General features: G+C 41.3%; 2 protein-coding genes across 2 annotated transcripts; both read left to right on the top strand.

Annotated features, from left to right (window-relative positions):
- The first annotated feature begins 839 nt into the window (after nucleotides 1-839).
- Nucleotides 840-10,947, top strand: LOC149071083 (uncharacterized). The gene is made up of 2 exons (XM_089248245.1): nucleotides 840-1,460; nucleotides 8,532-10,947. Exons 1-2 carry the CDS (start codon nucleotides 1,298-1,300, stop codon nucleotides 9,269-9,271), a joined length of 903 nt encoding a protein of 300 aa, XP_089104371.1. The 5' UTR covers nucleotides 840-1,297; the 3' UTR covers nucleotides 9,272-10,947.
- Nucleotides 10,948-14,022: 3,075 nt separating this feature from the next.
- On the top strand, nucleotides 14,023-15,630 carry LOC149071082 (uncharacterized). Its single transcript, XM_089248083.1, has 2 exons — nucleotides 14,023-14,041; nucleotides 14,891-15,630. Exons 1-2 carry the CDS (start codon nucleotides 14,023-14,025, stop codon nucleotides 15,628-15,630), a joined length of 759 nt encoding a protein of 252 aa, XP_089104209.1.
- Nucleotides 15,631-25,958: the final 10,328 nt, after the last annotated feature.

The raw sequence follows: 25,958 nt of genomic DNA, 5'->3' as shown, positions 1-25,958 counted from the left end.
AACAATTATATATATATATAGATAGATTATTTACGTAACGGAGTATATATAGTACTCAATATGTGAGTAAAAGCATTGAAGTAGAGGTTCCCACAAATTCCAAACTTGATCATGAGGGTGCATGCGCACGCACCTTCGGCTATGTTCCTTACATAAATTTACAACAGATGATGCCATTACACAAACAATAAACAAGAATTGTTTTTCAACCAAAACAGAACCGCTTTTAATGTGTGTATATTTGTATGACGGTGCTTTTAAACGAAGAACTTTCTGCACAGCTTTACTATTGATATATGTTTTACCGGAATACTTTTCGCGGGCCAGATGACCAGCCCTTGGCCGCGTTTGTCTCGCGGGCCGGAGGCCGTGCATCCCTGTTGTATACGATCTAAAAGAAAATCTCAAGGAATTTATTCTTGTGAAGAAAACACGGCATCCTACAACGCAGTCATTCAATAATATCCGAAACTATATTCGTTGTTAAAAGACAATGAGAAAATTTTGAAACCAATATTATTAATACCCTACACAAACAATTCATGGCGTTTCAACCACCCTCATCATACATCGAGACTATTTCACACAGTCTGGCCTCAACCTCGAATCAATTAGTTCTTTACGAAACAAAGAGTCTACGGTACGTCTGAGGATAATCACCTTGAATATAATATCTTTGAACTCTAGTTACTGGAGAGAAAGTAGCGTCCGGGGCCCTTGGCCTAGTTTTAAACACAATAGGCTTCAAAAAGCTACACTACCACCTCTATTTCTTGTTAAAATGACAAGACTTTCGTGCTGGTTATTAGATGGCAAGTCACTGGTGCCCGTTTCACAAACCAGTAGGATCGCATTTGAGTTTTCTCGGATTAGTGTGTCTTCTCGCTAGTCTTCCAGCTAAGTCTGAATAGCTAATGAAGATAAAAAAAATAATCCTAGATTATTATAATATATTCACGTCGTTGTTGTTTGTTTGATACATACCTTTGTGACAGATTCAGTTCCGATACTTGGAAATGAAAGAAAAACACGTCGTTGCGCAACATCGTGTTAGCGCGAGCGGAACATCTCGGCAGTTATTATAGCAGTTTATGTGCCTCGAAGACATGTTTGGCAAATTACACGCTTGGAGGACATCGTGTTGATACTGGATGGCATCTCAAAGTGATTTATCAGCGATTCCTTGTAAACACGTGACTCAATCACAACTGAAAGCTGTTATAAAAAGCAGTTGAAGTGTCCGTGGGAAAATAAAACGACACTTTGTTGTTTATTAGTGAGCGTTGTGTGACGGATTATGCCTTGCCGAATTAATTACACCGTCCGTCCAATGAAGGTGACTGACATCCCACAAGCCGTCGAGGTATGGACTCAAACTCGACTCGACGACGGCACCAGATGCATCGAAACGTGGTTCCAAATCGATCCGGATGGATTCTACGTCGCTGTAACTGACGACGGTGAGTCGAACTTTAGTTAAAAACATTTGATTTCGAAAGCCACTCTCTATGTGGTTAATTGTCTTTAAATATCGTGTTTTGTTCAAATTTAAGTTAATTAATGAAGGTTGTTTACAACTAAGGCTGGGAATCGATTAAAATGTTTAATTGGTTAATCAAAAAATTTCGATCGATTTATCGTCCGATTAATCGGACTTTAGTCGAATATTTTCAAATGCTATTCATTCATAGCAAATGTATAGTACGTATTGATAACTATACAGTGTGATTCAAAACTCAACGCACAAACTTTGAGGGGAAGGTAGGAAGTACAAAAACGAAATAGAATCACATAGAAATGTATAACCGGAAATCCCAACCTAATCAGCTGGAGGATAAACGAAGATGCAGAAATGACAAGCGAATAATGGGTGGAAAAACTTTATTTAACGATACTTTACATGAGGACTGTACGTTTACACGTCAAGTTTCATAACAAGTGCTCAAAGTTCTTATCATCCACAGTTACGCACGCTTGAGGGCACTGTTCGCCAGCGCTGTTGTTGGAATACAGCTCGAGTCATTTAAAGTTCCGATTGCGTACGGAGATCATGCAACAATTTACGAATGCTGAAATGGCGGACATGCACACCTTGTGTATGGTGCAGTTGACGGAACGGAAGGGCTGCGGCACGGTTGTACCGAACGGTACCGCATCACCAAATGGTTGAACATGGGAACATACCCCGTGTGAACATGGGAAATCCCGCAGCAGCAGGCATGATACAGAGTGGCCACTAACGACACGCACACCTGCCTTGGAAGAGGAGGCATTGCGTCGACTGGAAGAAGCTCCTGGTACACGAACCATTGCCCGTGATATTGTAGCATCTCAATCCAGTGTGTGGCGGACATTACACAGGGAGCATTTACATCTATATCATTTGCAACGGGTAACGTCATTGCTCCTCGACGTGTGGAATTCGCGCCCTAGTACTTGGACAAATGCAACGAGAACCCGACGTTTTCAACCTTCATTCTGTTCACGGATGAAGCAATTTTCTCTCGTGAAGGGATCTTTAATTAACACAATGTGAAGCCACGACAACCCACGAAGTATGCACTTACATGATACCCAACAACGGTTCTCCGTGAATGTATGGGCGGTTGTTACTGGTGATTACTTAATCGGACCATACCTCTTACCACCCCCGACTGGATAGCCAGAAATATCGCATTTTTGTGGAGGTACTGGCGGAATTACTTCACATTGTTTCTGTGTCTGTTCGGTGTGTGCAATGTGGTTCCAGCACGATGGGATCCAGCTCATTTTCTCCGTGCCGTACGTGATTACTTGAACTGTACTTTTGCGTCTCAATGGATTGGCCGTGGTGGACCTGTCCCATGGCTACCATGATCGCCCGATTTATCTGGAATGAATTTCTTCTTGTGGAGGACTCTGAAAGCCATGGTCTGCGAGATGCTCGTTGACTCTAACACCGACATCGTCGCAAGGATCTCCGTCGCAGCTGCAAACGTCCGCGAAATGCCAGGTATTTTTGAAAGGGTTCGACAATCAATGCGTCGCCGTTGTGAAGCGTGCATAACTGTGAATGGTAAGAACTTTGAACACTTGCTGTGAAACTTAGCAATACTTTACAATACGTCTACACGTTAAGTAAAGAACTTTATTGGCTTATCATTTCTGTATCTTCGTTTATCCTCCGGCTGATAGGTTGGGGTTTCCGGTCATACATTGCTATGTGATTATATTTTGTTATTGTGTTTTCTACCTCCCCTAAAAGTTTGTACGTTGAGTTTTGAATCATCCTGTATAATATTAATTGATGCTATAAAACCATATTCTATTCATATCACGCATCTATCCACTGAATGGATGTAAACAAACATAGAAATCGATTAATAAATAAAGGCCGCCCGCTTGAAGCTATTTAATATCGTCCCCCTTATGCCAGAAACATGAATGTGCAAATTTAAAGAACTTGGAAAGCAACATTTGAATGCTTGAGTGATTACTCTACCCTCGTTACTCTATGGAAGTTGTTCTCCTAAAATGTTTTTGTAAAATATATTTCAATAGAAGGGATGCGCATTTGCATTTCTGGCAAAACTCAGGTAGCAAAATAAGGTATCCAACCAGCTGATGAACCCAAAAGTGAAACTTTGCACATTCATATCTCTGGCGTAAGGAGGAGACGATATGCTAAAAATGCTTGTCATATCCTGGAATTTCTTAATTTTGGATCATGTCTTTTTTTTTAAATCAGTAGTTGTAGAAATCATCACTAGTTTTCGTTGCATCGACTTGTGTTTCCTCATGCCGAAACATTTGACCAAAATATTGATTCAAATGTTTTTAAATACGGTCACTTATCTGAAATATTGTGTATAGGAACATGATTCATAACGCATCTAATCGCTTTATTCAAATAAATCAAGCCAAATTATGAACTTCAAATAAAAGTTTTAATCGAATTTTGATCGAATTGATCGAGTCGACTAACTCAATTAAAATTTTTAACTGCGATTAACAATCGATCGATTAACCAACCCGATTAATCGATTAATTGGACCAGCACTATTTACACCCTCTTAGAAAAATGTATTTAAGGGATATCATGACAACAGAAAGTCGATTTTTCAGAAATGACTGAGAAATATGCCATTTTGACCGCAAATCAAACGCAAAAAATTCGTGTTTATCTCAATCCGCCAATTTTTTCTTCTAAAATCGAAAAGAAAAGAAATGAATTAAGGGCAAAAAAATAAAAACAATAAAAATGAAATCACGTCCACATTTTGATCGTGATTTTCTCCGATTGCGGTTTTCGAGTTCGTCCGTAAGGTTAAAAAAAACCACACAAAAATTTCTGAAATTTTGTAGAAATATTTTTACGGACATGTCTCAACAAAACGAAACTCAAATGTGGAAAGGCTGACACTCTGTTAAAATTTTATTAATTTTAAAAGTTTGAAAAAAAAGAAGATAAATTTCAAAAATCTAAATTAAAAATTTTTTAAATAAATGTTTGACGTTAGTCAATTGCAAAAGTCGGAGGTTTGTTTTACTAGCACATTTCTAATGAAAATTTATACGAAATTTCAGAATTTCTTTTGCGTAATCGTTTTCTTTTAATCTTACTGATGAGTAGCAAAATTGCAGAAATTCGATCTGAGAAAAATACGTTCAAAGTGTGTTTCTTAAATACTTTTCTCACTGTCATTCATTGTCTCTTCCTTTTATTTTGAAAGAACCAGTTAAGAGATTGAAATGAAATTTTTCGCATTTGATTTGCAATGAAATGAAATATTTTTCAAAGGCATATTTGAAAAATCGACATTTTGAAACCGCAGAGCTCGTGACACCCGTTAAAAATAATGCGTGAAGGAAATCAATGATGACGGACAGAAACGTTTATTGCGAATCAATGAAACCGAAATGTATGAATAAACAAGCAATATAAACCGAAATAACCAAAATAAACCGAATGAAATTAAATTTATGGAAGTTATAAAAAATTATTTAATAATGAATTTGCATAGAAAAAGTATCTAATAATGAGTGTGCTTGAAACAAAATGGAATCTAATAACGATTACGTTTGGGGAAAAGTATCTAATAATGAGTTCACTCGAAAAATAATCTGATAATATGATTTTTTTAGGTTTTATGATTGGGCTACTGTATTTTAGAAATACATATATGGCATCCGTATTTGTTATGGGCATCTTTTTTCCTGCCACCTCGTCGGGCATTTTAACTGGATTTAGGTGTAATTTTCAAGAGTGATTTGAACTTCAGGGCTCACGAAAGTGTCTTGTCAAAGTCCAACAAGTCACTTGGCTTTCTCGTTAAGGTCATCTGGGCCGTTCACCTCAGTTGCAGCGATGGTAAGACTGTATTTCGCATATGTTTTGCCCTCACTTGAGTATGGCTCAGTGATATGGGGCCATATTCCTGCAGTGATGAGCGTACGTATTGAACGTGTGCAGAAAAAGTTTTTGAGGTCATTATTCCGGAAGACTTTTGGTGTGTACGTCCCAGATGCGCCTACTTCGGATCTTCTCTCTTTTTTCAAGATGCATCTCTCGATAGCAGGTGTACAAAGCGAGATCTATCATTCCTTCACAAAGTTCTTCACGGCAGAATCGATGGCTATTATCTGACGAGCCTAAATAATATCTCCGCACCATCTCGTAAGCGACGGATTCATAGTTCCCGAAATGTTTTTTATTTACCTCGTGTACGCACGAACATTTTAAATGCTTCACCAATTCTTCGAGCATACGAAAATTATAATACGGGTGAATTCCCAGATATTTTTCATAAGGATTCCATGTTCTTTCTACTCGGTGCTTTATGAATTTGTATATATTTTGTTGTTTTCTCATCTATTTTCGGTTTTTCATTCTTTATTTTGGACATTTCTCTTCCTCATATGTTTCATTTTTACATTTCATTTTTACATTTTTGCATCATTTTTATATTTCTCTTCCTCAATTTTGTCTCTTCCTCATATTGAATTCTCAATGTGTGCTTCCGTTGCGCATATATATTTCCGTATTTTATGTTTGTTGATGATTTAATTTTTAATGTGTAAATTCGATAAAATTATTATTATTTTTCTTTTCAATTAATTTTCGTTACTTGTATTTTTCGTATTCTTATGTCTGTGTGCTTCCCATCTCTGTAATTGGGCTCAGCCTGTTAAGATGTGTAAATAAATAAACTGTTGTGGCCTTGTATTTTTGTATTTATAAATTGTTGCACTCAGTAGAACAACAACTTAAAATTAGACGACGGAAAACAAAGGTATTGCGTTGGAAAAATGTATTGGAATGTTTGCGGAAAAATATGTAATGATGCGCTTAGAAAAAATGTACCTAATGATGAACTTGGAAAAAGTATCTAACAACGATTTTGCTTAGAAAAAACGAATCTAATAATAATAATAGATTTTGCTGGAGAAAATACCTATTAATTAATTCACTTGATAAAAAATCTAATAATCATTTTGCTTGGGAAAAGTATTAAAAAAAAGAAATACTATAATATCTTTGTCGGATTGAGAATTAATTTCATAATCACTCTTAGAAATAATTTTCACGATTACTTTAGAAATAATTTCTTGATTAATTTTAGAAATAATTTCTTGATTAATTTTAGAAATAATTTCTTGATTAATTTTAGAAATAATTTCAGAATTATTTTTGGAATTAATTTGAGAATTAGAAAAAGAAATAATTTTATAACTGATAAAAACTGATGCTCAATGAAAAACTAATCCAAGAATATGGAAGAAATAATTTCAAAGGAATCGAAAGTAAATTCAGAATTATTAAAAGAAATAATTTGTTAAAAAAATTAACATGAGTTCATCTCTCTCTATATAAAATTGATTCTGTGTCTATATATATATATATTTATTCATAACGTGACCCTCACGTATTCCCAAGGGATCAGCATGATCCGTCCAGGGAATTTGTCAGTGTTGGTAGACATCCATGCCCGAACCCAGACCTATACAGTCAAAGACTTGCTCCCTAATCACTGGACTGCCAGGCACATTTTCTACAGAAATCTACAGTTTTTGACCGATCGTAGACAAATTTTCACATAGACTGACTAAACACGGCCCGACTTGAACGATAGGCTACTTGAAAAATTCCTCAGAGCTGGGCAAATGCCCAAAATGGGCAAAAAACTGTGTAGCACAATGGTTCTCAAACTTTGGAGCCCTACTGTCCGGTTGATTGATTTTTTTTCTGCTGGGGGAAGGCCCGGTCATATGCACGTAGCGTTCAAAATCATTGGTGGTCCGCTGGTACGAGACCACTGATCAAACAATCAGACCACAAAGAAAAAAATTATTTTGGTCTGCTGGACCAGTAGCGAAAAACTTCGTGTGCCCCTCCCCACGGTGACACATTGATCGCGAAACAATCTCCTACAGGATAATCACCGATCCGCAGTGGATTTTTCATGGTTTTTTGCACTCCCTTGGTAGTATATCACTCCTGTAAATGCTAATATATTTCGAAAAATTAATTATTATTATTTAGAACAGATTCCGTTTAACGGACCCGTCATGATGTCTGCGAACTAGCAGGTTCTTGTATTCACTGGTCCGGATCAGTGACTTTTATTTTCCAATTCTAACGCTGACACGACCAATGGAAAATAAATGAATAAAAATGAAACTGTGAGTCATTCACGGGGGGCCCGGTTTGACCGATAGCGGCCCGCGCGGTTGAGAAACACTGGTATATCAGATGATATTGATGAATCCTACCGTCACTGTCGATTTGTGGTCAACTGACGGATCCGGAGTTGATAGATTTGGCCAGGGTCTGATTTCCACATGAAGAATTTTCACCCAGCATTTTACTGCGCCATATAATTTTGGGTGCCCCTCAAATTTAAATGAAACGTATAGTTACGAAAATTATCTACATAGTCTATTTATCACGTATTACGTCAATTTTCGCCAATAATAACCATTAACGTATCACTCTGTAAATCTCGCCAAAATGATGACAAACTTGGCAAGTCGAGCGACAGCGATAAGTTGGCGAGTTGCGTCGCCAAAAGAAAGCATTAAGATGTCACGAGAAAAGGTAGAATTCTCGGGAAGTTTTTCTCGCCCCATACATAAGTGCCCCCAAATTTCGCCATCTCGAGTGCTTGTGGGAGACATTATCTGGAACAGTATTCATTGGCTAATCACATACTTTTGACCCTCGCAGTGGCCCCCCATAATTCAAAATTTTCCTAGCCCCCCCCCCCCCCCGCGTCAAAATCATGCCCAAGCGCCCAACATCCTGAAGCCGGTGCCTCTACTCTTCAAATATCAAATTTTTGTAACAGTGAAGTCAAGTATGGTTTAATGCCACCTATTCTTCGCGGAATATTTTGGTGACACCCTCACTTTTGAATGGGGCTGTCATAAAGGGCCGCTAAATGACTAGGTCGGGTTCCGGTAGAGCTAAAATTATACCAATGATTTCCAATCTAATGAAATTGCCTGATTGAAATGTAAATTAATTTGCAATATTTTTTCTTTCTTTTCAGACGAGGTCATAGGCCTATGCTCAGCGGTATTCAACACGGAAGACTTCGCTTTCGTGGGTACCTACGCCGTCAGAGAAGACTACAGAGGCCAAGGGATAGGACCGAAGATATGGAAGGCCTGCTACGACCACATCGCGGGCCACAACGGAGCCGTCAACGCCGTCCCGGGCAAACTTGAAGTCTACAGAGACCGAGGTGGTTTCCCAGTCGAAGAAACAGAATGGGTTTCCGTGTGCTGCGAGACTGACAACGTCGTCGATCCTAGAGTCCTGCAGGAACACGTCGAAGGTGTCGAAGTCCAAATGATCGACGGACAGACTCTACCGCTCGTGCTGGGTTACGACAAGCATATCATAGGTTACGACCGGAGCAAGATCATAAGCCTCACCGTCCGGGAAGTGGACAGCGTTTCCTGCTTGGCCCTGGACAACAAGGACCGTAAATGCGTCGGTTACGGTACCATCAAAATTAGCGTACTCGGTAGAGGCCTGATAGGTCCACTGTACGCTGACAACCAAGACATAGCCGAAGCTATACTCAGGCGTCTCATTGAGAAATTACCAGGAGCAAGGGGACTAGTGCTCATGATTATCAGTACGAACGAAAGCGCCAAATCCATCGTGCGTAAGACTGGACTGGAATGGCATGAGGAATGTCCAAGGTGCTACAAGACGTCCAAGTACGACGTCGATACGAGCAAAGTGTTTGGACAACTGAACCTCAATTTCGCACCTTACTGAACTCTAAATCACTTTATTACACAAACACATCCGAAGTGGATCTAAACAGGGCCGTCATAATGCATAGGCCTACCCGGGCACGGACAAAAGACTTCGTGAATAACAAAATTTTGAACTAGGATTTAACAAATATGTGAATTAGTAGGCACCTCTTCTTCTCTCTCTTCAACTAAATAGTGACTCAACAAAACATCATTTTGCCCTAGAGGCCCAAGCTGAAGACGGTTAGTTATCTAGAACGGGCATTTATAATGTTTTACGTCACACGGAACCCTTGGCGGTCACGAGACTGTTCCGCGACACCCCCCCCCCCCAAAAAAAGGCACGAATATTTCTATAATATTGATATTTACATTGAGTAGCAATGAGAAATTATCCAGCTTTCGATACAACGGAACCCCTTAAAAGCTCTTGTGAGACCCCCAGAGTTCTGCGGAACACTACTTGAACGCCATTGATCTTGAATATAAATTCTAGAACTGTGTTTCTCAACCAGGAGTCCTTAGGGAACTTTCAGTGGTGCGCGTGTGAGCTGGGACTGGCTCTTAAGACCGTATTAGTCTTAGTTCTGGGGCCCTTTTAAGAGTATCATGGGTGCCCGAGCGAAGTTTTTTTTCTGAGCCCTCCCCGGAGATTGTGGGCACATGCGTTAAGACGGCACTGATGTGAGCTTGGATCAAATAACAATTAACGTATTTTGCATCATCGATGCTGAATTCCGTAAATCAGTGCCTCTCAATTCCCTGTCCTGTGATATAGCCCGATGAACCCCTCCCCCCCCCCCCACCTGTAAATATGCCGGTGTCTCCAAGTCCTTCTGTCAGTCACTCACATGCTTGCATACTCTTTTTTGCCACTCACATGCTTGGAGTGGTGATATTCTTGTGATCACTCACACGCTTGCGTACTCTTTTGCTCACTCACATACTTGCGTACTCGTTTGGTGACTCTCACGTTTGTGTACTCTTTTGATCATTCACATGCTTGCACACTGTTTCAGTCACCCACATGCTTGCACACAATTTTGGCCATTCCCATGCTTGCATACGGTTTAAGTTGTTTCACTCTTTTTGTCATTTACATGCTGGCGAATGCTCTAGGTCACTCTTTTGTTCACTCACGTGCTTTCACACTCTTTTGCTTACTGATATGCTTGCAAACTCTCTAGGTCACGACCTGGCCTAGTCTCTCGCTCTCTGTTGAGAAGCGGAATTCATGGTTATAAACTGATACCATGACTGATACCATAAGAGACACTGATTTTTCCGAGGCCCCAATCTGCTAGAAATACCCACCTGCCAGTTTATATAATTGCTTCCGGAAAGTTTAACCAAATTACATTTTCATGAGGTCCTGTCTGAACTTGAGACTCCGCGGGTCGTGCCCGGGTGAGCCCATGCGTCAAGACGGCACAGGCTCGTGAACCTCCTAATTATATTTAGAGGCTCCAAAGAGGGATTCGTGGACCCCTGATGAAGAACCCCGTTCCAGACGCTTCACATGCGATCAATGGGTTTGTGTCACATGAATTGTTTCTTTTAATTTTGGACAAAAGGATATCGATAATTGGTTAATGCTTGAAGACTGAATATGAAGTCGACTGCTGCTGCTGACATCTGTCGGTGTGACCGTGAAACGCTTTGTTTGTCTATCGTATAACTAGATGGCAGCACATATATGGGTGTTTAAATAAAGAATTTTATTTGAAAAAAAAATTTTTAGTTTCACTTTGTTTACTTTCAATTCTTTTGGAGGAAAAATCTTTTTTTTTTTCAAATCGTGTGTTTGATTGTTCCCAGAAAAACCGATATTTGGGGCCATTCAAGTATTACGTCAGCAGATTTTTAGCCATTTTTGATTCCCTTTCCCCCCTTTTCCATCAGCACAATTTCGTCAGTTCTGCTGTCTACGTCCTAAATACCGTTATATGTTATTATAATCAATTTCTGTTAATTTCAATGCTATTTGAAAGCTAAGAACTCAAAACGTCTTTCTAAGAAATTCATTGCGACCCAATCTCTAAGCCAGTGTTTCCCATCCGGTGTGCCCCGGCACCCTGGGGTGTCGCGATATCGCCTGAGGGGTGCCACGAGCTATTGGATAAAAATAAAAAATTACAGTCCACTGAAGGTCTTAAAATAAAAATAAATTAAGTCTAATCGTGAATTTAATTCTTGAATGCATGGCAGTGTCAGAAATGTGAGCTTTGGCTTGAGTTAAGTCTGGCTGCCCATGTACGACCTCGTTGATCCAACACCATCTGAAAGAATCCGCGCGAAGATCGTGACAGCACTAAAGAAGTCCATTTCACCTATAATCATTGCATCATTGGATATACTTAAAAAAATAATAAAGATATAGCATGCGTCTCTCGGCCTGCTATATCCAATGGCTACAGGTGAAATGTACTTCTTCAATGACGTCACGAGCTTCGCTAGGAGGCTTTCTGCTATAGATGGTGTTGAGTCAGCGCACACGAGCTCTAAGGAAAGAGGATTCGTTGACTTTGTAGTTTATTTGCCTAGGGTGTTCTCCCGGCGAGTGAAAGGACGTGGATTCGATTCCCAGCAAGGCCAGTTGAATTTTTTTTCTTGGATTTATCTTCGCATCAGCCAGCTGTCGAAACCTTCGTAGTAATTGCGGAGAGTGGCATCACCTTCGGATAATCTGAAAGACCTCATTTTCTACATTTATCAAGATTGCAAGATGCAAAAAATGCTACTTTCCATCTTCTTCCACTGAGAATCTCAACTGGGTTGTCTCACCATTTGATTTTGCAGACAGTGCGGGGGAAATATATTGCACTGCTTGCGACCGAGATGAATTTATTGATCTCTGCTCCTATTCCACACTCAAAGGTAAATTCACCAAGAGTGAGGTGTCAGTGGCTGCTTTTTGGTCTGGTTTCAGAGAGGAGTATCCTAATCTAATAAAGAAAACAATTACCTTTTGCCCTATTCCACATCATATCTGTCCGAGCAAGATATATCTGCTACGGCGACAATAAAATACAAAGCAAGAAATAGACTACTACTCAAGCGTACGTGCAGCTCGCACAAATCCCTCTACGGAATTTCTAATTACCAATTCGTCACAAATTGCTCTACGAATTTTTAACGAATTGGTACATCCCGGAATGTGCGTGTATGTGTTGTGAATCTAACGTGAAGTTTGTTTCTGTGTAATGCTTGGCATGTGTAGTGCTGCCTGCCATCCGCCAAGAAATAGACTGCAAGACTTTGAGGACAATTTACGTGTTTCGTTGCCATCTGTAAGGGTTGATTTCAAGTACCTGTGCTCCAAGCATCAATCACAAGTTTCGTACTAATGATTATAATTGAACAAAACTTTATTGATATGCTTCTATTTTACGGCGATTTTTGTTGCAGTAAATTATGCTTTGTGTGTATTCAAGGAAGGGTGCCCCAAGTTTCTAATGTTATTCCCGAGGGTTCCACGAACTCCAAAAGATTGGGAAACGCTGCTCTAAGCCATATATGCAAAACCCATGGTCCGCGGGCCAAATGTGGCTGGGCTTATCTGATGTGCCACGCCACCTCAAACCTAACTTTGTAAAAATAGACATTCACAGATCGCTTAAGTCAGTGGTTCTCAACCAGCTGTGGCTCGAGGAAAATAAAAAAACCAATAAATTGTAAAAAAATTATTATAAATATTTTTGAATAATAAAAATAAATCAGTAACTTTGAAGAATAAATAAAAAACAGGCCTATATGGGGCTCCGCCATAGAAATTTTATATACCAAGAGGTTTTATCTCCGCGAGTCAAGAACGGTTGAGAACCGCTTTCTTAAGTTACCCGTGGCACAATTCCATAGCATTTAAGCGGCCCGCGACATACTTTCAGATCACTCAAGTAGGCCTGTAGCACATTCACAGATCACTTAAGTGACCCGCAGCACTGTTCCAAAACACTGGAGCGGTCCGAGATCCTTCAAGTGACACGTGGCACTTAAGGGCCCCGCAGGGCAGCTCTACATCGCTCAAGTTACCCGCGGTGCGTTCCCAGATTACTTTAAGTGATGGATGAGGTATATGCCGAGAATATATGGTGTTATTTTACAGGAAAAAACGTATCCTCTTCAGAAGGAAAAAAATGTTGAACCCCCCACCTGAGAAAATTCTGCGTATGCCGCCTATGATCTCCTCTTCAACTTATTTTTCTTTAAAAAAAACACTTCTCTGAAAGCCAGATATAAAAAAAGTTATTACTATTACATATTTTCCGCGCGATGCGTCTCTCTCCCTCCGTTGATTTGAGTAGAATGTAGAGTGCATGCGCCAGTTACCTCCGTAAAAATTATCCATCTACTTAATCACTTATCGTGTGAACACTTTTTTGAACAATCGGTAACTTAAAATTTAGTTAACTATTTTATCACTTAACGCGTGTAAACGGGCCTTAATGGAAAATAAATGAAGAAAAATGAAACAATGAACCTAATCATTCACTGCTCGGTTTGACCGATGGCAGGGCACGTTATCGGGCTGCGGGACGCGCGGTTGTTTGGTCAACTGATTCTGTGGTGGTAGATTTGACCGGGACCTGATTTTCGCATGGTCAAGTCCAGCATTTTACTGCGCCATATAATTTTGGGTTCCCCTCAAATTTAAATGAAACGTATAGTTACGAAAATTATAGCCTTTATAAAATAGCCTTTATTTATCATGCATTATGTCAATTTTCGCCAAAATAATCATTAACGTATCACTCTGTAAATCTCGCCAAAATGACGACAAACTTGACAAGTATGATGACAGCGATACGTTGGCGATGTCATGTCACCAAAAGAAAGCATTGGATGTCACGAGAATAGGTAGAATTCTCTGGAAATTTTTCTCGCCCATATATAAGCGCCACCAAATGAGAACTTAAAAAAAAAAAAAGAATTTTGTTGAGAGCTTATTTGTAGGTCACTCTCTGTGTTTAGCGAAATTGCGGCTTGTGAATATGTGTACATAGCTGTTCTGTGAAATAAATATGTGTTGTCCGTGAAACTGGATTCGTGTTTTGCCATCTCGAGTGCTTGGGAGCGAGGGCGTAGCGGCGGGGGGGGGGAGAATTAGGGGTCTGGTCACACCCGAAGTGTGAGAAAATGGCCGAAAAAAGGAAAAAAGATGGCCAAATCTATTGTTCTATCGCTTTGGTTGTCTCCAAATTGAAAGTGGTTCCCCCGAACGAAATTTCTGGCTACGCCCCTGCTTGTAAGAGACATTATCCGGAACAGTATTCATTCATTGGCTAATCACGCACCTTTGACCATCGCAGTGGTCCTCATAATTCAAAATTTTTTTAGTTCTCCCCCCCCCCCACTATGCGTCAAAATCAAGCCCTAGCGCCCAACATCCTGAAGCGGGTGCCTCTACACTTCAAATATCAAATTTTTGTAACAGTGAAGGCAAGAATGGTTTAATGCCACCTATTTTTCGCGTAATATTTTGGTGACACCATCACTTTTGAATGGGGCTGTCATAAAGGGCCGCTAAATACCTAGGTCGGGTTCTGGTAGAGCTAAAATTATACCAATGATTTCCAATCTAATGAAATTGCCTGATTGAAATGTTAATTAATTTGTAATATTTTTTCTTTCTTTTCAGACGAGGTCATAGGCCTATGCTCAGCGGTATTCAACACGGAAGACTTCGCTTTCGTGGGTACCTACGCCGTCAGAGAAGACTACAGAGGCCAAGGGATAGGACCGAAGATATGGAAGGCCTGCTACGACCACATCGCGGGCCACAGCGGAGCCGTCAACGCCGTCCCGGGCAAACTTGAAGTCTACAGAGACCGAGGGGGTTTCCCAGTCGAGGAAACAGAATGGGTTTCCGTGTGCTGCGAGACCGACAACATCGTCGATCCCGAGGTCCTGCAGGAACACGTCGAAGGTGTCGAAGTCCTAATGATCGACGGACAGACCCTACCGCTCGTGCTGAGTTACGACAAGCATATAATAGGTTACGACAGGAGCAAGATCATAAGCCTCACCGTCCGGGAAGCGGACAGCGTTTTCTGCTTGGCCCTGAACAACAAGGACCGTAAATGCGTCGGTTACGGTACCATCAAGATAAGCTTACTCGGTAGAGGCCTGATAGGTCCACTGTACGCTGACAACCATGACATAGCCGAAGCTATACTCAGGCGTCTCATTGAGAAATTACCAGGAGCAAGGGGACTAGTGCTCATGATTATCAGTACGAACGAAAGCGCCAAATCCATCGTGCGTAAGACTGGACTGGAATGGCATGAGGAATGTCCTAGGTGCTACAAGACGTCCAAGTACGACATCGATACGAGCAAAGTCATTGGACAACTTAACCTCAATTTCGCACCTTACTGAACTCGAAATCACTTTATTGCACAAGCACATCCGAAGTGGATCTAAACAGGGCCGTCATAATGCATTGGCCTACCCGGGCACGGACAAGGGTCTTCATGAATAACTAAATTTTGTACTAGGATTTTCGAGAGTAAATATGTGAATTAGTAGGCACCTTTAACTATACAGGGACTCGAAAGAAAACCATTTTGCTCTAGGGGCCCAAAATGCAATGAAGACGGTTCTAGATATAGAACGGGGATTTATAATGTTTTAGGTCACGCGGAACTCTTGGTGGTCACGAGAATGTTACGCGAGACTTCCGCACCCAAATAAAAGACATTGATATTTCTCTAATGTTGATATTTATATTGAGTATCAATGAAAATTATCTAGCTTTCGGTACAATGGAACCCCTTAAAAGCTCTTGTGAGACCCCAGAGTTCCGCGGAACACTACTTGAACGCCAATGATCTTGAATATAAATTCTAGAACCGTGTTTCTCAACCAGGAGTCCTTAGGGAACTTTCAGGGGACTGGCTCTTAAGGCCATATTAGTCTTAGTTCTGGACCCTCTTAAGAGTATCATGGATGCTCGAACGAAGTGACTTTTATGAGCTCCCCTCCCCCCCTCCGGCATTGTGGGCACATGCGTTAAGACGGCACTGATGTGAGCTTCGATGAAATAACAATTAACGTATTTTGTATGTATCATCCATGCTGAATTCTGTAAAGCATTGCCTCTCAATTGTGAGTCACGCTGTGCTGAGGATATTCATGTGTGCTTGTTTTGTCCTTTGTAGGTTTTTGCTAGGCTATTCTGGGCAGCCACGGATGAACTTTGACCAAAGCAAGGGAAACACAAACGAACATCGACGGAGCCACGGTAGACAAAAATTTGAGAACCACTGCTGAGACAACTTGTACCCGGCCCATAGACCCGATTGTACTCCCTCCTCGCCCGATATTTATCACCATCTCCGTAAACTTCTAAGAAATTTTGATTTTAAGGCCCCCACCCCAATATTTTTGAGCCCTCACAATATTTCCATTGGCGGCTTATATGGTCCCTCGACTTGGTGTCATTGGCGTAAAAGTTCTAGAACAGGTGTTCTTAACATTTTGTATCTCACAGATACATTGTGTCAATAAGATGACGGTCACGGACCAACCCCGCTGTTGAAGAGAACACCTCTTTTACAGAACATCATTCACTGATGTGAAAACCACTAAGACTTGGCGTTCTTCAAATTTTTGTCACCAGCGACTCCCTTGCTCAATTTTTGATTCAAATGCGGCCAGAGGCGTATTTACGGTTTTTCCGCGTGTGGACTATACGAATTTTGCCACCCTTCTCTCATTCTAGTCTAACTTTCTTGACCACTCATTCCTGGAATTCCCTGCCCTGTGATATAACCCGATGCCCCCCTCCGCCTGCAAATATTTCGGTGTCTGTAAGTCCTTCTGTCGGTCATTCACATGCTTGCGTACTCTTTTGCTCACTCACATACTTGCGTACTCTTTTGGTCATTCACATGCTTGCACACTGTTTCAGTCACCCACATGCTTGCACACTGTTTCAGTCACCCACATGCTTGCACACTGTTTCAGTCACCCACATGCTTGCACACTGTTTCAGTCACCCACATGCTTGCACACTGTTTCAGTCACCCACATGCTTGCACACTGTTTCAGTCACTCACATGCTTGCACACTGTTTCAGTCACCCACATGCTTGCACACTGTTTCAGTCACCCACACAATTGGGCAACACAATTGCTTGCACACAATTTTGGCCATTCTCATGCTTGCATACGGTTTAAATTGTTTCACTCTTTTTGTCATTTACATGCTGGCGCATGCTCTAGGTCACTCTTTTGCTCACTCACGTGCTTTCACACTCTTTTGCTCACTCACGTGCTTTCACACTCTTTTGCTCACTCACGTGCTTTCACACTCTTTTGCTCACTCACGTGCTTTCACACTCTTTTGCTCACTCACGTGCTTTCACACTCTTTTGCTCACTCACGTGCTTTCACACTCTTTTGCTCACTCACGTGCTTTCACACTCTTTTGCTCACTCACGTGCTTTCACACTCTTTTGCTCACTCACGTGCTTTCACACTCTTTTGCTCACTCACGTGCTCCCACAATCGTTTGCTCACTCACGTGCTCCCACAATCGTTTGCTCACTCACGTGCTTTCACACTCTTTTGCTTACTGATTTGCTTGGAAATTCTCTAGGTCACTCACTGCCCTAGTCTCTCGCTTTCTGTTCAGAAGCGGAATTCATGGTTATAAAATTTTGTCGCCCTACTCCCATTATGTAGTAATTTTCTTACCCACTAATTCATAAAATTCTTCACCCTCTCTGAACTTGCTGCCCTGGGTCTGGGTTATAGCCCACTAAACCCCCCCCCCCCGCAAATACGCCAAGGTCTGCGGCTCTCTTCCACAATTCACAGTTCATCTGCGGCTTCCGGGAATAGTTTAGTAGATATTTTCACTTATGAAAGAACCGCTTTGACCTTTGAAAACCAAACACATCCCTCGCTTGCCATCTCATTGAGATATCGAAGCATTCCCGGAGGATGGGTGTGTCTGGAAATTTTATTAAATATCTTCAGAATAGTAAATTAAAATATTACATATAGATTGCACATATAAATTCACATATAATCAATGTTCGTCAATGGACGTATAATGTACGCAGGGAGAAATTAAAAACCAACTGTAAAATCTACATCATAATCTTTTGAAAGATCTTGATTCCATCCGAAGATGAACAATCTAGCTTCCATGCGCTCTAATCAGTGTCTCTTGACACTGTGGTTATAGCTTTGTTGAGGTACATTCTTGAAGATAAAAGAACCACTGCAACGCATAGACAGGCACACGCATCAATATCTTCAGCTCACCGTGACGCCTCTAGGAGCCGCGACGTGCACTTTGAGAAACACTGTACGAAGTTCATTGTTTTCTCTGCTCCAAGCTCATGGCATCCCCGGGCGACAATGATTTTTCCGAGGCTCCAATCTGCTGGAAATACTCACCTGCCAGTTCACATAATTGCTTCCGGAAATTTTAACCAAATTACATTTTCATGAGGTCCTGTCTGAACTTGAGACTCCCCGGTGAGCCCATGCGTTAAGACGGCACAGGCTCGTGTGGACCTCCAATGGACTCCAATAATTATATTTAGAGGCTCCAAAGAGGGGTTCGTGGACCCCTGGTGAAGAATCCCGTTCCAGAAGCTTCAGATGCGATCAATGGGTCTTGCCCCATGAATTGTTTCTTTTCATTTCGGACAAAAGGATATCGATAATTAGTTAATGCTTCAAGACTGAATATCAAGTCGACTGTTGCTGCTGATATCTGTCGGTGTGACCGGGAAACGCTATGTTTCTCTATCGTATAAGTAGATGGCAGCACATATGCACTGATATTAGGGGGCCGTTCAAGTATTTCGTCAGCAGATTTTTAGCCATTTTGATTCCCACCCTCCCGCTTCGCCAGTTCTACCTCCTAACGCTAAAATTTGTAGAAAAAAACCTTCATATGTTATTATATTTAGGGTGACCATACGTCTCGCATTTTCTGGGACATTCCCTGTTTTTTTGGCCCTCCCGACTTTTTTGAAAAAATGTCCCGGTTTTCAACGAAGCCAGCTTAACTATTTATTCTTCAAATCAACGATTAAAACTGTCTTTCTTACTCAGAAATTGCACTGCGATAATTACGACTACAAACAAGATAATATTCAGGGCGGGGTGCATGTGTGGTGTAGCAGTAGTAGGTAGGGCCTCCAAAAAATGGTTCGGGGATCCATGATGTTCTTAAGTCAGCCACCTCGTTGGGCAATTTGCCTGTTGTGGCGTTGTATTTGTATTGTATTGTATTGTCACTAATAAAGGCTCTATAAAGGCTCAATAGGGGGAATGTTAGTTCAGAGGCACTCACAAACTAGGGAATGGTTTTCCTCGTTTTTGGCACACCGAGTAAGAGGCCTCCATTAAGAATATTAAATATTTTTATACAGGGTGGTTGCTGACGCAAGCGTCAGCCAAACCGTTCTCCCCTATCGATGCTGACGTTATACGTGAATGACCCCTTACCACCACAGACAGGAAAAATTCCGCACTTCTTCGTCACGGCACTACCCGCTAGGTGGCAGCACCTTTCCTGCTGTGAATTACTGAAAGAGCGCAATCATATCTGGAAAATTTACCGTAATTCCCGATAAATAAGCTACGAATAAGGAACGGAAAGTAAAGAAATCGTAGAAGACCTGTATTTGTGAGATCACTACACGGAATCACGCTAAGAGTGACATTTAGGTAGTAAAGCCCTTGCGGAAGAAAGGCGTTTTTTGGCCCTCCTCCTCCAAGAAACGCAGCAATTTACCCAAAAAATTCGCAGAAACATTCCAGGCGGAAAAACTAACTATGAATAATAGCTAAATGCCATTCATGCAGTACCATTTCTTTCCAACTGATAAGACAATTCTAGGTTATGGTGTCGCAGGGAATTTTTCTCTAATAATGTTGTTAATAAATGGAATAGCTTACCCCCGGAGGTAGTAAATTGTAATACAATTGACACGTTTAAAAAGAAATACGATAAACATGTTGGGGTAGATCGAGAAGCTCTATCCATTCTTAGAATAAGACAACCATAAGTATTCTTTATGGGCATTGTATAATATTTTATCATGTGTATATATTGTTTACAATTCGTGTTAATTGCATTTTTAATTGGGTTGCTATATTTTTGAAATATTTGACATCCATATTTTTATGGGCATCTTTTTCTCAGCCACCTCGTTGGGCATTTTGCCTGTTGTGGCGTTGTATTTGTATTTGTATTTCGAAATGTTTACTTTGGTTACCGTGGTTCCCTAACAATGCGTTTCAGACATGCACATGCCTTTACAATGTACAATGGCTTGTCACTGCTTTGATGTTGCCAGTATCATGTATAACAGTTTATTCCTTTATAATGTTTTTGCCACATTTTCAATTTTTCCAGTAATTGAAGAAAATCCGGAAGCGCCGGGTATTTTTGCTAGTATTCAAATAAATGCGATTATTCACGATGAGTTTGCTCAAGGGATTTGTGAATGGATTCGTGATGTCTATAGCAAGTAAATTAGCTCTATACAAGGATGACGTCACTCTCCGCTACCATACGAAGGTTTTTAACAACTAGCTGTTGTGAGCTTGGCCTGAGTCAGGTCCGGCCGTCCATGAACGATCACGTTCAGTGTACACGAGCTCCAAGGAATGATTGAGAGATTCGTTGCCTTTCTAGTCTATTGGTCTAGGCATTCACCCGGAAAGTGGAAGGACGTGGGTTCGATTCTCCGCAAAGGTAGCTGAATTTTCTCTTTTCAAAAAAAATTCATCTTCGCAACAGCCGGTTGTTAAAAACCTTCGTTACATTATCACTGTCCTACTGTCACTACTTCGTAATTACTGCTAAACAAATACAGTCGACGCCGCTTAATGTGATCGCGGGATACGGGGGTTTTTGTAACAATGACCGATTCATAACTATATCCGAAGTGAATCCCGGTTTGAGAAGTTTAATTGTCACGTGGTGATTGATTATAATTAACGAAATATTTAGCATATCAAAAATTGATTTGCATTTTATGATTTGAAATTTTTTTTTTATCATGTTAATTTGTCAACTTTTTTCAATCCCTTCTTAATAATTAATAACGTGTGATCCTCACGTGTATCCCAAGAGATCCAAATAATCTGTCGAGGGAATTTAGTGTTAGCAGACCAGTGGTTCTCACTGGAGCCACGTGCCCCCCCCCCCTTGCGGTCCTCAGATATATTAAGGGGACCACGGGTGAAAATCAGATGAAAGCAGAGCCACGAACGAGTGGGGAAGGGAGGCTCACAGGGAGCTGTGAAGAAATAAAGCTTTCAAGTGAAATAGTCAAGAAAGAATTTGACTATACACTTTCAGAATCCAGCAGAGCTGTCCATAAAAAACCACAGTATCTTAACCCATGGGGTCCACGTAGGCATGCGAAGTGGCCCATATCCGCAGGAGGCCTACACGATCAGGTCTGGTACTATGATTTCAAGTACAAGTATCTAAAAATGCAAGCTGTCACTTCCAGCAAGTATGGAGCTCCCAGAACGTGACTTTGCCCGGGAACCCATAACGTTGAGGCGGCCATGCATAACCCATCCCCTCCACAAGAATAAAGCTCACTGAAAGAAAGAAAGAGAGAGGAAGACTATATAGCCTATATAGCGTAGTTTCTCAGAATGTGTATTTTCCATCGCCCTCTCAATCAGCAATTTTTTTCTCTCATCGCCCCCCCCCCCCCCACTCAAATGAACCCGTAGGATCCACGTTAAGTCCGTAGCTTCTATCGCCCCCCGGACCATTCCATCACCCACAAGGGGGCGATATTGCCCACTTTGGGAAACACCGTCCAGCCCCTCTTACATTGACATTGGTCGATAGAGTCTGGGTAGTGTACGGTATGGAAGTACAGTATATGTCTGCCTATTATGGAGTGAGATGCGTCCGGAAGTTCGATTTATTGTATAGATTCGTCGGATCGTCCCATATTTTACATTCATCTATTTTTACCATATAATACGACTATCGGAAGTGATGACCATTCTTCTCTCTTCTGGATCCGTGACTGGCCCAGGGTTCCAGAGATCGGATTATAAAATTTATTACTTGAATTTTTTTTATTATAAATTTAGTTTTGCTTAAATTTGATTCGATAAGTGAAAAGAGTGCACTCTTGGATGAGGTTTCGGGGCCCTGGATAAGACAGGAGAGTCATGAGATGGAAAATTCAATCGTAAGGGGTCCATGGGCTACAAAAAGGTTGAGAAACACTGTAGTAGGCATCCATTCCCGAATCGGGAAACGATCCCAGACCTGCGCAGCCAAATGCTAGCACACTAACCAACCGACTGTCAACCGGCTTTCTTTAGTAATTGGGGCACTCACCGTACTGCCGCCCACTTTACACTCACAATGTTGTACCCCATCGATTTTGCTAGGTCCATCAGAATGTTGTGTTTGTGGTTTGCTACCTTGAGTCAGGATTCTGAGATACTGTCTTGGGTCTCAACCTCAACGTCCTCGTCACAATTTTGCAGCGTTCAATTTTCACTGTAATACTGAAATGAATAACGCTTATTATTATTATTCCTACAAGTGGGACATGTGATGTGCCGCATAGCTACCACAGTACTACTGATACATTGGGCTCTGCCCGCGTTGTTCCAGACTCTGCCACGAAGCTGGGCTGGAAGAGATTTCGGCAAAGGGATAAGTCCAGTGGCAAAGTTCTGGCGTTCATTCATTCAGTTGCCACAGTTTAGTTCCTATTGTGTCTGCGTGTGTTGTTTTTTTCGCGCTTTCGTTTGCAAGCATGTAAATGATCAAAAAGAGCGACCTGGAGAGTGTGTAAGCATGAGAGTGATCAAAAAAAGTATGCAAGCCCTAGGCGGAGATAGACGTGAAGGTCTGGGCACGATAATTGCTGGGGGAGGGGAAGATCATGATGAGGATGATGTTAATTCATATATACGCAAATACATAAGATCAGTCGACATTACCTTTGACCCTGGGGGGAGGAGCATTGCCCCTTGCCCCCCCCCCTCCTTATCTTCATGTCAGTGACTTACGAGACAGGCGCATTTACAGGGCCAGGTGCTAAGCGGACCATGGTACAGGGTGGCGAAAATTGTACTAGAATGAAAGAAGGGCGGCAAATCCATGAATCCACTTCTGCATAGAAATCAAGGGACCATATCAATAAGTGACCATAATGTTTTCAGTGCTGTAATACCCTCATGAATGATCCCTCCTCCATGCTGTAAATACTCTATCAATGTCTCAAATACCTGAAGAAGTCAGTTGTTCAACTATGATTGCTCCCGTAAGCAGCACTCCTTTTATTGCCGGAATACTGCTTACATCATGTCGGCAACGAGCTTCCTACAGTCTTTTTTGCATTATACCAGTTGTCTATATCGTATGCAAACCTGTGTGTGATCAAAACAGAGTGCAAGCATGTGAATGATCAAATGAGTGACAACGATAGCGAGGGAAATGAATGAGTGATCAAATAAGTTACCTAGAAAACTATAGAGTGTGTGAGCATCGGATTGACCAAACGAATGTGTAAGCATGCGAATGACCAAAAGAGTGACACAGAGGAGACAAGGCAGCGACCGAAACAATTACTTAGAGAGAGAAAGAAGTGTATTTACATGCACAGTAGACTGATGCTTAGAGTGGAGACTTCGATATGTTTTGTAGGCCGTAAAGGTAACATCTTTCTCCACTGCTCCTCTTAACCAGATCATGGACCGCTGATCTGTCTCAATGAAGAGATTTTAGCAGGTGGTCGAAGACCTATGCCCTGCTGGAAGCTGTGCGTGTGTATATTGTGAACCCGACGTAAAGTTTGTTTCTGTGTAATGCTTGTCATGTATATAGTGCTGCCCCATCTGCCATCAATTTTTCTAACTAGTGAAGTGCAATGATTGAATAATTGTACCGTTGTGGGCCTGTTGCTCTCTGTGGCGAGATCATCTCGCATTCTTTCTTCGAAGCTACGAACTACAGAAAACCAACTTCAGCCAACCATCACTGTGGCAACGGTAGGGTTCGAACCTTGGTCCTCGCGATGCGAGTCCGTTACTATGACCACTCGACCAGCTGTAGTTTTTTTTACTGTCGCCATCTGAGGCGTATTTGCTTGAGTTGAAGTGAGGCTGCGGCGTCTCCACGCAGCGGATCACGCAACTATGCGTGTTTACTCTGTAAGAAAAGTTGCGTCACCTGTCTATTGGTTAGCGCACTTGCCCTATATGCAAGAAGACCCGGGTTCAATCTTCGGTGGAGACAAACAACTTTTCTTTCCGAAATACGGCTGACACTAATACCCATAAAATATCTTCCTTTGATAATATTGTGGGCCGGAAAAGTAAAGCCTTTACAAATGCAAAGTCCACAAACTCAACGAGGTGGCGGAAATAAGATGTCCATAAAAAGTATGGATGCATTTTTTTTTTTCTTCTAAAATCAGGGCCCTAATCTTGTCAAGGCTAGCCCGATACGTTCCAAGGTTGGTAGGTTATGGGCAAGTAATAAGGCCGCCCCACCAATGGCAACGATCGTCGAATGTTGGAGGCTTTGACCAAACACACCCCGCTTCCCATCTCATTGAAATATCGAAGCTTTCCCGGAGGATAGGTGTGTCTGGAAATTTTATTAAATATCTTCAGGATAATAAATAAAAATTTTACATATAGATTGCACATATAAATTCACACATAATCAATGTCCGCCAATGGACGGATCATAATATACGGAGGAAGAAAAAAAAAATCAATTGTAAAATCTACATCATAATCTTCCGAAAGTTCTTATTCCATCCGAAGTTGAACACTCAAGCGTCCATGCGCTCTAAACAGCGTCCCTTGACACTATGGTCATAGCCTTGTTGAGGTACATTCCTTAAGAGTCCGTTGGTTCGTAAAATCTGACCGAGATAGTGATTGATCCTGGGGTACACAGAACGGAAGTCCTGTAATACTTGGAGTATACAAAACGGGTACAAATCGTCTCTCTGTAACGCCAGCCCGTCTTTGTCGCTTGATAGTCCTATACAGGAAGATATAATGACTCCTGATGTTTCTCCAAAAATAAGATGTATTAATAAGTTTTAGCAAGTAGTATAGACATACATGGAAGCTAGTAACTGACGGGCCATATAACCAACGCCATCTATAGCTCTGTAGTTATAGGAGGTGTTGATATAACTGAAGTGTAGGCGCGTGTAACTTACATAGTTTCCCTACGGATGGTAAATGAAATTGTAGAATTTCAACTTTGATGAGATCTCAATTTCTCGGTGGTGTATTTCGATCATTTTTGTCGAGCCACGATCATTTCCTGCACACGAGGGCGAGGTGGCTGAAAAGAGATGCCCATAAAAAATATGTATGTAAGTGTAAAGTGTAACCAAAATGCTACAACCCAATATAAGAGCATATGTAACGAAGGAAAAACCAATAATTTAAAAATATACAGCATAGGTAACAGAGCGTATGACACTTTACTGGCGAACCCTTGATCCTAGAGGAATTCTTCTGATTAGGAAAAAAATATCTAAATAACGTGTAGTACTTATATGCCATTCACGTTTAAAGGGGTTGTATAGTAATTAAAATAAAAAAGTAAATTAACTTCTTATACAGTCCCCATGTGTCTCAAAACCCAATGAGAAAGTTGTCGCCCTGTTTCTCCCGATATTTGCTGACATATTCGCATTCAAAAATGGAGGGAAG

The sequence above is a fragment of the Pholcus phalangioides genome, unplaced genomic scaffold (genome assembly GCF_987345545.1).
Source record: "Pholcus phalangioides strain wild (caught in Gottingen) unplaced genomic scaffold, Ppha-v1.0 ptg000019l_1, whole genome shotgun sequence".
Taxonomy (NCBI): Eukaryota; Metazoa; Arthropoda; class Arachnida; order Araneae; family Pholcidae; genus Pholcus; species Pholcus phalangioides.
This window is presented reverse-complemented; position numbering and strand designations above follow the sequence as displayed.

Coding starts and splice junctions, on each gene's coding strand:
- LOC149071083 (XM_089248245.1), top strand. CDS start 1,298: ATGCCTTGCCGAATTAATTACACCGTCCGTCCAATGAAGGTGACTGAC. Junction 1,461..8,531: donor CGTCGCTGTAACTGACGACG/GTGAGTCGAACT, acceptor CTTTCTTTTCAG/ACGAGGTCATAGGCCTATGC.